Raw genomic sequence first — 16,377 nt, forward strand, 5'->3', positions numbered from 1 at the left:
GCAGGACAGAAAAGAGGGTTCTGTTCAACACACCCGGACAGTGCCACTCCCCTCCTAGATTAGAAGAGGAGAATGAGTAGAACAGGTATGCAACAGGTGGAAATAAAACATGCCCAGTGGCAATACGAGTAGCTACAGTCCAGTGCAATCATCTCCGAATCAGAAGTCATTGCAACTTCCTGCTAGGGGAAAAAAAAGTATGATTTTACAATAAAAGTCACACTCCATGATGTGTAACAATCTGACAAGCAAAATTAAAAGCAAGTGATAATTTTCAAATAAGCATTAGTCTTGTCTGCATTCCCTAATCCTATGATGAGGCTTCTGGTAGCTTTCTACATGAACACTACTTGGCAGCACATTCACCATATAGTAATCTCTGCAGGCAGCCGTAACAGAATTACCCACATTGCTCCTGTTCCCTTCTAAACTGCTAGAGAGACAAATGGGTGACCAACTTGTTGGTCCCTGCCATCACTGTTTGTTAAATCACGCTCCTTAGTCTGCGCTGAAACAGAAGCCTATTAAACTTTCTACATGCACTCAAAAGCAAGTCACTACACTTTCTGTATGGTGAACACCTTTCTTTCTGTTATTCCATGACTAAATTTCAGTATAAACAGCTCATGATACCCAAATTTCCATTTCCAAAGTGGGGGGGGTCCTATAACAAAATTATCAGAAGCATGTGCAAAAAATCTGACAGTTGCATGAGAAAAGTGGAAGTGTAGTAATGTACTGTAGTTGGCGCTAGTGTATCATCAGCTATTTCCTGTTGGTTTCCTCTGTGGAAGAAATTCAACATAACTCAAAGGACCCAAGATGGGAGAAAGTATCTTACTTTATTTCAACCCAGCTGGAGGGACAGTGTCCACTGTGTCAGAGTCAAGGAATCTCTCCGAGCATCCAATAAACACATATTATATAGTTCTAAAAGCCTACATTTTCTATAGGCCACAGTAGGTTGTATACATCATATAGCAATCATCCTACACCCCTTCAGCTTATCGCTCAACCTGCCAACAGTATTTATTTTCTTGTTTTTCAGTACCAGCCAGTCTCGGTTACCCCTTAGAGTTGGGGGCTCAGTTTTAGCACATCCTGCTTCTCGCACAATGGGCTTCTGAAGCATTTACAGAATAGATTAGCTGTCCATTTAATGCGTACCATCATTTCGGCTCAATTTTCTTATTTTTCTCTTACACCTGTCTTGTCTTTGCTTCATTTCATTGGTGCAGCGGCACTGCAAGAATGACTGCCAAGCCTCCTCCCTCCTCCACTCAATTCAACAATTACAGCAACAGTTCACTACAGTAAATTTCCTTGTTTATTTTACATTTTTTACACTTTAATATTAATTTCACTATTGTACATTCATTGCTGCCTACTGAATATAAGAAAAATAAAATTCATTTATGAAACTTACTGCCTAGAAACACCCATTAATGCGATCATTAAGTGTTTGGTAATCAAAAAGTAATCAAATTTATATCATGCTGAAATCATGGGTTGACAGTTTTACAGTGCTTTAATGATATTAAGGAGAATTGGTTGGGGATCTGGGAACACATTTTTCTCCATTTAAAATAATGGGAAATAGCCTTTTGCTGTCCGGAAAATTTTTAAGAACGGATTAATTCCATAAACTGCGGCACTGCTGTACTTTCCTACAACTGGATATGTATTCCTTAGAAACTATTTTGTCCAAAATTGACAGTTGCAATACTATTCATAATTATTCTCCAAGTTGAAGTTATGTATTCCAAGCAAAGCGAAAGCAGATGTTAACATGTGCACATGAGATGAGCTGTGCATATATTTTGAGTATACACAAAAGGAAATAACACACATTCCTCTACAAAACTGCATGTCAGGACACATGCCCACAGGTATCTGCGTATAGCCGAAACAAAGGCAGGAGTACTCCAGTCCTCCCATTAACAGGACTGGGAAGGAGCGCTAAGGAATGTCAGGGACTGAAACGGACGGAGCAGCAGTTCTGTATCAGACAATGGGCTGCTTGTAAGACCCGCATACTGACTGTCCTGCAGAGAAAGGCAGTTCATTTCAAGAGAGGTGTGGAAGCTTTGTTCAGCAAGAAAACCAAATATAGCACAACAGAACAAAGTAATGAAGATGCTCTAATGTTGGTATAACCCACAACTACATATCTGTAGTGTACTTTGATACACGGTACCTTATGTATCTCAGGTTGGTTGAGACTATGGCTATTACATTGGAAAGAAAGAATGGATGCTTTCTTGCTTCCCTAACAACTTCAACACTGCAACATTTTCTGGAGGATATGACAAAGCTACTAGGGAGAAGCTAATGCCACCTTCAATCATGGGGAAATATCACGCAATCATGCTGCAGAAATGCAGAGAGAAGGATTCAGGAAATGTATCATTGTGGACGAGTGGGACTGAACCTCTTTCCTGTAACGTCAAAAATACCATGCAAAACACCACACATGTAGCTCTAACCCATTTGATTTACTTCATACATAATTAATTGCATTTGTTTCCATGAGTTTCATATAGAGACCAGAGGCTGTAGAAAGGTCATGACCACAATCACAATACTCCACAGGAATAAGACCCAACCAACCCTGGTTAGTCTGCAGCAAAGCAACACAGAGCCATGGTCTGACCACCAGTTTTCCATGGACACACACCTCCGAGCACCAGGCTTCACACTCAGCTGCATGCTGATTGACAGCCAATGAGATCAGAATTAGGAAAGGAGGTGATGCTTGTTATTAAAGCATACGACATTAAATTGCCAGAAATCATGGTCAGCAAAAGCATTTGCTTTGCTTCTTGCCAAAGCCTCAACAAGCACTGAAAATTATGAAATTGTCTTTTTTTTAAATCTGCTCTCCACATCCACAAACTGTTTTAACCTTCATTATCAGGAGTTGAAGTAGCACTACTCCCAAGAATAAAAGCCAATCAGAACTGTCCTTGTTTCATATTTATCACTTAAGTGTCATGTGGCACAACTTCCTCTTCAAAATATTATAGCTTTTCTTGGGGATATTAGCCACAATGCTGCATGTTCCTGAAAATTCAGGAAATTATGAGATAACTGAATAACAGATAAACCTTCATGCACCTACTCGTGTGATATACATTGGTTTATACAGTATAGTGGAATGCTTATGCTGTACTTTGGAATCATGTGTCTCCATTTAAGTATCTCCTTCTATTCATGTGATGCACTCATTGTATTTTTCTCTGAGATTTACATTTACATTTTTTCATTTAGCTGAGATATAGATCACTTTGGAGAAAAGCATCTGCTAAATTAACAAACATAAATGCAAAACTGAAAAACAGACACTCTTCCTTACAGCATTCAGGTCGCTCTTAACAAGTGGTTCCTGTGGACAGGAGATTCAAAGCACCTGGTTCAACACATAGTGAGAAAGCCCATGAGCCAAAACAGTTTGCTTTCCACCACATTAAAACAACAGAAATAAAGAAGCATAATAATAATAAACAAGGGAAAAGTCCAAGGAATCTGGCAAATTCTACCAGGACTCCAGGAAAAGAGAAATGTCTTTTTCTCCTCTCCATTGTGATCCAACATCTATGCTCCAACCCAATATGTTCTCCCTTGGTACACTTAGCAACTAAAATTTAAATCCCATACAGTACAGGGGGGCAATTTGTCTTAGAAAAGAAGGAATTTAGAAAATAACTTAATTTTCCTGACATCTTTTCTGTTCTAAAGAGTTTTGCCTGGACACTTGCTGAATTTGCATCCTTTCTAGTACTGTAAAGGAGCCCTGCGCTGAAGAACTTGCAATTTATATTTATTAATTTAGGTGACCTTTTCTCCAAAGTGACTTCCAATGTTTAGCTGCTTACAATAATACACCTATTTAGACAGCTGGATAATTTTACTGGAGCAAGTTTGGGCAAGTACCTTAAAGCAGTAGGTAGGATCTGAACCAGCAAGTTCCAGATCCAAAGGAGGCAGCCCTCACCATGCTATCAGCTGTCCTCAATGCATGCCACTGCCTCATTGCAAGCTCATGCTGAAGGTAAAGGGGTTAAACATCAACCTCATGGCATGCCATAAAGTAAAATCTATAATTAACTGCAGATGAGAAGGCTTTCTCCAAAGGAGTCAATTGGTGAACAGGTTAGTTACAGGTACAAGGTTTCTACAACAAACCAGGAGTCTAAACAGACTACCCAGTTAAATGTCATTTTTCATTAAAGAAAACTGGAGAATAAATAAATCAAAGAACTGCTGATGATTGGCACAGTAAGCTCTATGTCTGGGGCACACACTAGAGGATGCATATTTGTTTATGCAAATGCAGATGTTCTCTGTGTTCGGTGATTCCCTTGGCCCTGGTGCAGTAAAAACCATGATTTCCCTTTTCCCATGCAAATCAGGCTAATTAGAAGCAAATCAAATGATGAATAGAAGACAGTGCTTCTTGCCCTGCTTTGCCAACAGTACACTTAAACAAAAGCAATTAGAAATTTCAAATATTTCAAACACTCACCTTGAAAATGTATCTAAAAAAGGGCTAAACAATCCCCTAAGCAACTCTGAATCTAGATAAGCCAAGTCTTTTTGAAGAAGGGCACCATACAATGATCCATGCTTTATTGCACACCGAAAACTTCCAGTGTTGAGAAGCACTATACTTCAGGTGACCTGAGGATACACTTAGTTTTGTGCGTTACAGAGACTTGACAGAAATCAGTTCAAGTTCTGTAGTCCCCGCCAAAAAGATGTGTACTTTAGCACTGTTAAAAACAGCAATCTGATACAATTAAAACTCAGATCCAGAGAGAAAATGCAACTGTAATTCTGGAAAGACCTGAATACAAAAAAGCCAAGACTGGAACATTAAAAGTTTAAAGCAAGCTTTTCTTTAAAAAAAAAAAAAAAAGTGATTCAAATTCCGTGACGCTGTTTAGGGAAACAGGCAGATAACTAAATGAGGTGATGCAGACTTTTCAAACTAAAAATCCCATTGTGGCCCCCACAGACTAAACAAGCAACTCTCAGACATACTTCCTCCAGCACGGTCTAGAGGACAGATCGTGCAGACAGACCCACAGTTGGCCGAAATGGTTTCATGCTCCTTGTTACAAGACACAGGCATTCCTTGGTCAATTAGAATGTCTTTCATGTGCATTTCGGCACTGGGGTTGGGGGGGGAGGGCACAGCTGGAGCTCATTCTATATCCCTTCCTTTGGTGCCAGGAACATGTACTGAACCACAAAACAAAAAAAAAAAAAGCCAACTTAACAGCTATCTGAAAAGAAACTTGCACTGAAACACCTGACACCCCAAAATAAAAGAAACTGTATGCATTATCACTGTCTATTGTCAGATATAAAGGCTTCCCTCGCATAACAAGCGCAATTCGCTCAAGATCTGCTCAAACTCTTTTTTACCCTTAATTAAAGAGGAAAAAAAAAAAGTCACGGATTGCTGACGCAGGAGATTCACCCACTTTTTCACCAAAAATACGTAATCCTGCCTTACTGTTTAACTATGGAGAAAATCATTCAGATCTAAGTCCAGAACATCAGAACTACTATGGATACCTTTAAATCCAGGCTCAAGACCCACATGTTCAAAATTGCTTGTATATGACATATTTGTGTGCTGACTTTTGTACCCCATTTCCCCCTTTCTTAACTTTTACCTAAATATTTTATACTTTTGTATTTTATCCTGCTGTTCTTTGGTGGCAAGCTGGTACACACACAGCAGCTTGAATCTGGCTCAGGCATGTTCTCTCAGTGGTCACATGGTATCCTCACAAAGTCCAAAAAGACATGTTTCAGGTTACCTGGTAACTAAACTGCCTCCAGTGTGTCTGTGTGTGAATAAGTAACTGATTTTCAGCCAGAGTTTACCCTGCTTTACTTCTTTTGCACCTGAGATGGGCTCTGGACAAACACGACTCTGCACTGGACACATGATGATTATTAACAACAGATGGAATCATATTTCATTGTATTTTTTAATTGATATGTATTGTAAACTGGCAGTGTCATCCATATATCCATCTTATTTATGGTAAAGCACTGGAAGTAGCTACTTTTAAATCCACAATAAAGAAAATTACACTGGATACTTTGCATTTTCAACTTTTAGCACTGAAATCATTACAGCTCATTATTATGATAGAGTTACAAGACTTGTGAGAGCTGTTTGAAAAGTAGGCACATGGCTATGACAACAGATGAGGAGAAAAAGCCATGCCTCTGTGGGGGGACTGCTTGCCTCAGATGGCACTCAATGTCACCAAGGCATGTAGTTTTTAATTGACATTTGACAGCATAAGGCATTTAAGTGTGACATTTAACGGACGAATAAGTTTGGCAAATTCTTGTAACTTTGTAATTAAATTGTAAAAAGAGCCTTTATTATACAAGGGAAGCCTATACTGAGAAGCCCTTGTCAGCATTCCAATTAAATGTAATTGGAAATTAATTTTATAAGAGTATCAAAAAAATGCAACATTAAAAGTGACTTTACTGGACATCTTTTCCAAAACATAAATTTAACAAGAGGGAAAAACATGTCTTGACCTGCCTTAAGGCGGTCATGTCCTCCACATTTGATCCTCTCCCAATACAGGGAGCTGTGGATCATAGTAAAATCAAGTCTCAGGCCCCAGTGACAATCAGTCAGTAATTCACACAGCACCTTAGTTTACTCCGATATGACAAAGGTGCAAGTGCCAGAATCTTCATGCAGACCTTCACCCATATGAAGGCTGGTACACACGAGTAGACACATGGAGAAAGCTCAGGTTACATTCAAGACAGTCATTAGTGTGAAGCATAGTCACTCCATATATCAATGTGGGACACTGCTACAGGTATCACAAGTGTTGTACCTGGGACACTTCTCAGATCATCTCATCCAAACTGAGTACCACAAAGCAGAAACTACTTCAAACACAGCTCCAAGATTTCCTACAAATCAGCAATTATCACCGCAGCAATGCTTGGTAACGAAGTGAATCCAGCAAAAAAGTATGAGGACGTCGTTGAGCGACCGAGGCAAGAAGTCACATAGCTGTCGGTAGAGTACCCCTGGCTGTTTCTCGGAGACAAGCAGAAATTCTGTGAACCATCTGCTGCCTTACACTGCACAAACCAGGGCAGATCTTCTCCTTTCTAGCAAAGCTGACAAGTAGGAATTTGATGCTGGCTGCATTGGCTTGTGTGAAGTACCATGGCAGGCAAATGGTGTTTTATTTGCAAAGAAAATAATCTTTGCTTAACAGTGTAATGGACAGTTAGGTCAGGTGTTGAGTGTTAGCCAGGAGTTCACCATATCACAGGAACAAGGAGCAGGTAGGGTACTGGCTGGACCGTCGTCTCGCAAACTGAAGGTCCTGGATAATTCACATTCCCAGCTGTAGTACCAACGATCATGCGCTCACCCGGAGATGATGACGGGAAGAATAATGTAGAAACGGGTAAATCACTGTAGTGTAAAGTAGAATGTGTCACACTGCTGCAAGTCGCCATGCACGAAGGTTACTATGGTAATTAATGATGACTGCGTTCGCAGGCGGACTACAACTACAAGGCACTTCAAGGCAGCGTTAAGTGACACCGCCATCCAAAAAAAGTTTTCATTAAAAAAAAAAAAGAAAAAAAAGCGCAAAGGGGAAATTGGCCAAGTTAGACGCTCGGCCGGCTGGACTAGGCTAGCGGCGAGGAGCTCTAGCTGTTGAGAACCTGGGCTAGTCATGGCCGAACGCCGCCGCCGCAACGCTAAATTTCAGCGCCGCCGTGCTGCACGCAGCCGACGAAGTCGAAAGCAGCCGGCCTGCGAGACCTCCATCTCAGCGAGGTTTGCGTCCTCCGAAGCGGCGCACAGAAGCCCCGCGGTGTCGATTCCGCGAAGGCTTAGGCTGTGAGTGAAGAAGATGGGGCGTCGAAGCGCTACAAAACGGTTGGCCGGAGGACGGGCGCGCGATGAGCCACTCGAGCGTCGGCGGCGCGGCGGCCGGCGCGCACTCTTACCTGTCAGCCGGATTTTAATGCTAGACCCGCTCCTCCGAGTCCCGGCGGGATTCGACATCACTCCGCGGAAGGAGGGAAAAAAAAAAAAGGGAAAAAAAAAAAAAAAAAACACGGACAAGTTTGCCTTAGAGCCAACCGAACATTCAAACTTTACACGTCGCCGAACCGCGGAAACCAGCAGCGTAGATTTTTCGCTTCCGCGCAGGTTTACCGCAGATAAATGTGTATTATTTCCTTCTCAGAAATTCCAGCGGGATCCCAAGGCGCACGGCGCTCCCGAACATTTTCGAGCTCGAGGGCGTTCTGACGTCAGCCCTCAACCGCGGGACGTGCACGAGCGCGAGCGGCGTCACAAAGTCCGAGAGCGAAAGCGCTACCGGTACCTTGGTGTGGGGATTGCCATTTGCTCGTTAAGTGACTTAAACGGCATTAAAAAATACCGGGTTCGGATAAATTAGTCTTTTAAAAGAATGAATCAATTTCATTTGATAATTTACGTTCAATTTCCAGTGCTCAGAGATAAATGTTCGCGGAAAACAGAGCCTATTTACTTAAGTGCGCGGAAGTACCCGTGGCCGTGCCACTCAAATGAAATATATGTCTATGTGTGCATAAAAACACATTGTCAAGTCCTGGAGCGGACATAAACAGTGTATAAATGGAAAACCTTCCAGTTATTAACACTGTGACTCTAAGTATTTGATAGATGGTATGATTTTTTTCAATTCAATTTATTTTTAGAGAGCACTCTTCTCATGCAGTGACACAGCGCTTTAACACAGGCATAAGGCAAGAAAACATGCAAGCAAGGATGACAGTCGACTAATGGCTACCATAATGAAGTACTTTTTATAGAGCTATAAGTATGCCTACTAGCCATCAGGGAAAGGAACAAAAACTTCCGAAAAACCTCTGGGGGTCCACGGGCCAGCGGTTGCCCACCCCTCCTGGGCATTCTAGAAAGTAACAATTGTAAGCCAGTGTGTAACAAGTAATAATGATTATGTTGCTAAATGGCATCTTGGACCCCCAGCTCAGTATGGAACGTCTCGTTCGACATGGCAGATGGACATCATCCTCTGTCTGCATGGGACTCGTCTGTCACCACTGGCTGGCTTCCTCAGGTGTTATGTAGCAAGGTAGTGCTCAACGAGAAGATAGGACAGAGTTAGTAATTTGTTACATAAGTAAATTTAAAATGCATTTTTGTAAAGGTGATAAAATAAACAACCAAGGCAGGTCAAATTACATTATGAGGTGGAATACCTGAGTGAACATATAAGTCTTAAGTCGGGATTTGAAAACAGAAACAGACGGGGCATTTCTGACAGTAACTGGTAGACTATTCCACAGTTTAGGTGCTCTATAACTAAAAGCGTGACCTACTGAGGTCTTATTGATCACAGGTACTTTAAGGTAACCTGCTGCTAATGAACGGAGATATCGTCCTGGGATATAAGAATCAATGATCTCACAAAGCAGGGGGCGCGGTGGCACAGTGGGTTGGACCACAGTCCTGCTCTCCGGTGGGTCTGGGGTTCAAGCCATGCTTGGGGTGCCTTGCGACGGACTGGCGTCCCATCCTGGGTGTGTCCCCTCCCCCTCCGGCCTTACGCCCTGTGTTGCTGGGTAGGCTCCGGTTCCCCCGTGACCCCGTATGGGACCAGCGGTTCTGAAAATGCATGTGTGTGCGTGTGTGTGTGTGTGTGTGTGTGTGATCTCACAAAGGTAAGCCGGAGCAATGCCATGTACTGCCTCATAGGTTAAAAGTAGGATTTTATAATCAACTCTAAAAACGACCGGTAGCCAGTGCAACAATTTAAGTACAGGTGTTATATGGTCAAACTTCCTAGTTCTAGTGAAAATTCTCACAGCAGCATTTTGTACCAACTGTAGCCTGGATACAGTCTGGTATGGACAACCTGACAATAAAGCATTACAGTAATCCAGTCTGCTGGAACCAAAAGCATGAACCATTTTCTCAGAATCCCGTCTACAAAGGAATTGCCGCAATTTAACTGTTTCTTAACTGAAGGAAGCACGACTTAGTCAAAGCATTTACATGCGATACAAATGACAGCAATTTTGTAAAATTATATCATTGGACGTGTGAGTTATACAGTGAACAAAATCATTATATGTATCAGTGGGTTGGCTGAACTGTAAAATATACCACCAATTAATTTCCAAGTAGACTGTATGAAAAAAGGAGCACTGTATGTGTTCTGTCTACGCTCAGTACAATTTGAGTCGAATGAAATTAAAATACTGATGCCATTTTGAGTTACTCAGAAGCCATATTCTCACCACATTTTATGTTCCTTTAAATTATCATGCAAATGCATTACGTCTGTAGTTTGTTGAATGAGTTATTTCACCAGTGCCTATTTGAGAAAATCATGCAGTAAAATCATCTTTTGGTCTCATGTCACTATGGCATCGCTAATGCAAAGAACATGAGGCCAAAGATGTACGTCTGGGCCATTTTGCGAATGGCCGAGTTGCAGTGTTAGGAGGATTGGATTTTGAAGAATTAACCATCTTAAACAAAGGCCCTCTCTCATAAAGTTTTTTACAGAAAAAAAAGGGCATCCACATTAGCTATAAAGTGGGCAGCTGGCTCCCACACTGCCCAAGGCTCAACCAAACAACTGACAAAGCCTTCATTATAAGACCCCTTAGAAGGAGAGGAATTTGCAGGGAAGCCCAGACAAACTGATCAAGAGAACATGAAGTAGCTCATAAAAAAAATCTGTGCACAGATTTATAGGATTTATAGGTGTTTAATATTTCATGAAAAAAGTTATGTATTTGCAATTTTTTTTATGCTTCATGGAAATCAAATAACACAAAAAAAAACATATTTGACAGTCAGCTTTAGCTTGCAAATTTCAGCAATGCTTCACAGACAAGTCTGTCTATACAATCCAGGCAAATGTGTGTGTCCACCTGGGTCAGCACATTAAGAGCAGATGGCCTCAATCAGGGAAATAAGGACAAGCGATCACTTTAGCTTGTTTAGAAAAACAAGTCTGCAAGTAGGCAATTATTCCTGACTATAACTTAATTGTTTTAGGGTTCTCTCCAAGTAATTTGGATGTTTTTCTAATAACTGTGGGCTAAAGGTGGGACAGCCACATGTGCACAAGATTAAGGTCTAGCATGAAGCAGACTGAAAGAGTTTTATTGGCTGGAAGGAACACTAGTATCATAAGCCTTGTGGTTGACATGGCCAAAAATCATTTCGTGAAAACGAGAAGTATTGAAGCCTAAGTTACACCGGATTGTGAAAATAGAGATATCTTACGAATAAAAACAATCAATAACTATTTTCCTTTTTTTGAAAATGCATCAGTGGGGTAGTCCAGCCTCTCTGTATGTGTTTATAATATATAGTACATATCAATGGAAGAAAAGAATACATTGCATATTCCCTTTTGTTAGACACATACCTCTGCAAGCTCCCACATAGTATTTCATGGGACTAAAAGAAACTTCAGTAATTACAAACTAGTCCACAGTACAATAACTAATATAAAAAAAAACATTGACCACAGACTAATACAATTAGTTTGGAAAAAAAAAAACTGTTCCAAATCAGACACTTGTCAAGTCCCCTTAAGAATTCAGAAAAGCTTAAGTAATTAAGTATTCGGAGAAACAATCTAAAATTTTCAGGACTGGTGAGGTAGGTGAAAATATAATACATATAATTACAATAACATTTATTGAAATAACTAGAAAATCTGTTTTGGTTATTAATTCCAGTATGACACTGATGAAACAGAATATGTTTTCTGTAAATAGCTAAACAGAGCTGATAGAAAAGGTCAGAGTATCCAGAGAAAAGAAGGCCTCATTTAGAGTACTTGTAATTTACTGAAGGACCGTTTGTTCAAAAAGTCATTAGTAACACTGTAAGTGCGTGCTGGGTATGATACACAGTGAAGGCCAGCTCCAGGACCGCAGTGTACGTTTTGGCAGCGTATTAGGAGAGGGATGCTCATTGAGAAGCAGACATAATTTTATTGCTGTCCACATAATGAAGAGTGTCTCATATTCATCTCAGCCATGGAAACTTCCCCTTTGTCAGCCCTACCCACATGTTGCTGTGTTTTTGCACCTGAGACCGAGCTGTTGGAGTGCTAGCAGCCCACCTCCACAGTCCCCATATCACAGTTCCATTTTCTCAGACTACTGGACTGGGTAACAAAAAATGTTTGAGATTTAGAATTGATGATTTAGAATTACGGTACATTAAAAAAGACCATACAAGTGGTATTTATTCCTTTACAGGTGCTGGTCCTTCTTCTCCTTTGCCTCTCTCAACCGGTGTCCTGCAGGGCTCAGTATTGGGTCCTCTTCTTTTCTCAATCTACACCTCCTCCCTCAGTCCAGTCATAGCCTCCCATGGATTCAAATACCACTGCTATGCTGATGATACTCAGCTCTTCCTCTCCTTTCCACCTGGTGCGTCAGACATCTCCGCACGCATTGCTGCCTGCCTGTCGGACATCTCTTCATGGATATCTGATCACCACCTCCAACTCAACCTCTCCAAAACAGAGATACTTTACCTCCCAGCTGGCCCATCCTCCTGTCACAATCTATCGAACAAACTGGACAACTCACTCACCTCACCTACCTCCTTGGCAAAGAGTCTGGGAATAACGATTGATGAGAGTCTTTCTTTCTCTCAGCACATCGAAGCCACAACCTGGTCCTGCAGATACAATATTCGTTGGATTCGTCCCTACATCACAATTGACTCTGCCCAACTTCTTGTCCAGGCTATGGTGACTTCCTGTCTGGACTACTGCAACTCTCTCCTCTGTGGCCTTCCTGCTACTGCCATCAAACCTCTGCAGCTTCTACAAAATGCTGCTGCACGAGTTGTATTTGATTTGCCAAAGCGTTCCCACGTATCTCCTCTTCTCATTTCTCTGCACTGGCTTCCTATAGCTGCCCAAATCAAATTCAAGACCCTAGTTATTGTCTACAAATGCATCAATAGAACTGCTATCAATTGTTTACAGGTCTTGGTCAACCACTACACCCCAGCTAGACCCGTTCGCTTGTCTACTTTTGCTCCCTTGGTGGTCCCGCGCACGAATGGTAAAGCACGGAGGTTCTCGGTTCTGGCTCCGTTGTGGTGGAACGACTTTCCCCTCTCACTCAGAACTGCAGAAACTCTGCCTACGTTCAAGAAGGGTCTGAAAACTCACCCAAGATCTCTCCAGCTCATTAACAGTGTAAATGTTCATGCACAATACCTTACATTTACATTTATTCACTTAGCAGACACTTTTCTCCAAAGCAACTTGCAATGGATACTGTGTAGTGTTACCAAGGTGACTTACACTGCTAGATACAATACCATCATACATACCTTCATGAACATCAGCAGATAAAGCCTTTTATCAGCACTACTCCGGCATTGTATTTGCTTGCTTGTGTATCTTATTGCAAAAAAAAATGATAGGAGGGTATCAGGATTTGTCTGTCCTGTGTTTTATGCACCTACTTGAACTATGAACCTCGGTGCAGCAAGTGGAAGGCAACAAACTAGGTTTACTTGAGTCACATGTCTGCAGCTATGTCTCTTTCTCTTAATGCAATGCATAAATTGTACTTTTGCCGAGATGTACATCTCTTTGGACGAAAGTGCCTGCTAAATGAATAAGTGTAAATGTAGTAGAGAACTTTCAAAATTGCACAGAATTTTGCAATAAGGATTTGCATTGTCCTATTGGTATGTAAACAACAACATCATAAATTTGGTCCCATTAAAGAAGATAGCGATTAGGTGGGGAATTGGCAATCAAACTGCTCATTGTTTTTTAAGGTCTCTGGGCAGTTGTAATTGGGTCTCCATTAAGTGCAAAATAAAACATGTTTTTCACACACTGTATCTAAAGAATAGGTGTTTTCATCCTAAAGCTTTACACTGTTGAGTGGTCCAAGGAATGATGGCACTCTCTTGATAAAGCAGAATTTACAGTATGTCTTATTATTAACCTAAGCAAACCTGTACAAGTACCCCATCAGACAAGTCCCAATCAGCAGAGGGCCAATGAGCTTCCAGGTGGGGGATGCATAGCAACGGCTGTTGCCAAGGGATTGTATGTTGTCCAAGTTTATTTCAAGTGGAAGGTGAAGGGATGCTGGAAAAACAAGAGAGGAGAGCACTGGAAAGAAGCAGTGCACTCCTAAAGGTGGGAATCACACAATCACAAGAGAAGGAAACATTTTGTTGTGTCTTTAGCCTTACGGTTGCTGCTTGGGTCCCTGGAGAGGTCCTATCATCTCATCCTTGAGGAGGGTACTTCAACTCAACTACACTCATAAAAGCTGAGCATGTATACATGGGTAAAATGTTAAATGTCACTCTTCAGCACAAAACAAACTGCCTTGCAATATACAGACGATCTTCTGTAAAATTCAAACTGCAAGCCCAAAAGTACCAAGGTGGACACAGAGGTGCTCCGCTGCATTTCCCTTCTGTCCTGGCTGCAGGAAAGAAGCTGCCCATTCCTTTGCAATAGAGAAGGCACTGGATCGAAAGAATCCTGCTTTCCTATTAGGGAAAGATGATCACATTTATCCATATGGTGCTAATGCACATTGCGTTCATATAACAGAGGAAAAAGAACTTGTGCACTGTAATACATTGAAATACAGACTTGTTAAAATGTTGTATTTTGGGAACTTGTAAAACAAACCAAAGTGTGTTTTATTTATTGGGTTGTAGGTCCCTTAGCAAATGCTTTTGTCCATTTTTGACAAATTAAGACACTTGGTGACATGTGTTACTGAACACTATAGCATCAGCAGTGTGTGGGTCTTCAACAGAATCCCCTGTATTGGCAAGTAGAACTCCTTTACATCAACAAAATGGAACCAATTTACTCCAACAGAGTGGAACAATATTCTGGTCACCCGGAAGCTTAAGAATACCAAAGTGTAGACTTGGGTTTGTAGTCACGATTAAACAGACTGCTAAATTGCACAATGTTTCTGCCCCCAAGGTGAGGTTTGCCATCACATGAATCCTCTGCACATGGGTTGTGAACATTCTCAGCCGTTTACACATCTGAGTGTGTGACATTTGAAAAGAAAAATGGGGGAACAGCCATACAGCTCGTTTCAGAACAATCATTCTCAGTACCCATTCCAAGAAATTTGTCCTTTCACACATGGTTTTCAGCATAAGCTATTGTAATTAGAACCACAGCAAAGCAGATATGACATAAAGAAACCACTCTGGGAAAAGTTTCATTATCATAAATCTCACATGCTTGCTGAACAATAGAGAATATATGTTTTGTCCAGATGCATGAACTCTAGCTGAGGACTGCTGACTCCTTCATTCAGACTTGTGATTAATTGCTTGTATACAGCACAAAAAGGGCTCAGTTTTCATGGCTGTAGTGCGTGTGTGTGTGTGTACGTGTGTGTGTGAAAGCAAAGGTAATATGAGAGCATTTATCTGTTTTAAACAATTTGAGGGTAACAAGGGAGAATAAATTTTACCCCATCCTTTGTTAGGGCATAGTTAGGGTTAGGGTTAAGGTTAGGGGGTTATGGTTAGGGACAGGTTAGAGGTGGGGTTAGGTTTAGGGTTATAGATAAGGTTAGGGTTTAGGGCTATGGTTAGAGGGTTATGGTTAGGCTTAGGGACAAGGTTAGGGTTAGGGTCTGAAAGACTGGAACATAAGAGATGCTCTCCAAGCAACATATGAATACATTCTAGTTTTCTTCTCAACCCAAAGAGACAATTGATCAATATTCCAAATTAATTATAAACGTACCATAGGATGTGTGGTTTTCACAGTGTGAAATAACGGTTCAAAATTCTTGTTTTTTATTATTCTTTTACAGGATTTTTATCCCGTTATAATATCCTGTTGCAACTAAAGTTATTCTATCCCAAACCACTGAAAAAGAGTAAAGGTATTACTCATGAACACTTAAATTTTGAAGAGTAAATAAAAAACATAAACGGATACATTAATACTCCCTGTTCTTGAATTCTGTTGTTGAATTTTGAAAAGAGGAAAAGTGTCTGAACTCAGTCTATATCCTGTGTGGTCTCTTCCATAGAGGTTGTATCCTGTGTAACATGAAATTTGACTACCTTTAGGCCGTACAAGAGGGAAGCAGAGATTTCTAAGTGTTAGCCTGTTTTGAAGTTATATAGTGTACTTCATTTCCAGGTGGGAATCAAGCTGTTTTGTCCAGAACAAGCAAGATTTTCTGAAGACACTTATTTAATAGCAGTCTGGGGCCCTTGGATATGTACACTTTTCTACATTTTGCGCATCACACCAGTTTGCATGCCATAGAGGC

At 41.1% G+C, this 16,377-nt stretch overlaps 1 protein-coding gene across 5 annotated transcripts in view; it reads right to left on the minus strand.

The window, feature by feature from the left end:
• Positions 1-8,341, minus strand: part of LOC108922548 (E3 ubiquitin-protein ligase SMURF1) — a 31,640-nt gene extending 23,299 nt beyond the window's left edge. For 4 of the 5 annotated variants that reach the window (XR_003797547.1, XM_029250262.1, XM_029250261.1 and 1 more), the window contains exon 1: positions 8,029-8,340. Coding sequence is in view for 4 of the 5 variants with exons in the window: in XM_029250262.1 (XP_029106095.1) it covers positions 8,029-8,086 (58 nt within the window). In the remaining variant the exon portion in view is untranslated. Of the gene's footprint in view, positions 1-8,028 lie in introns of all 5 variants that reach the window. The other variant, XM_029250260.1, reaches the window with a different exon arrangement.
• Positions 8,342-16,377: the final 8,036 nt, after the last annotated feature.

The sequence above is a fragment of the Scleropages formosus genome, chromosome 3 (assembly GCF_900964775.1).
Source record: "Scleropages formosus chromosome 3, fSclFor1.1, whole genome shotgun sequence".
Classification (NCBI taxonomy): Eukaryota; Metazoa; Chordata; class Actinopteri; order Osteoglossiformes; family Osteoglossidae; genus Scleropages; species Scleropages formosus.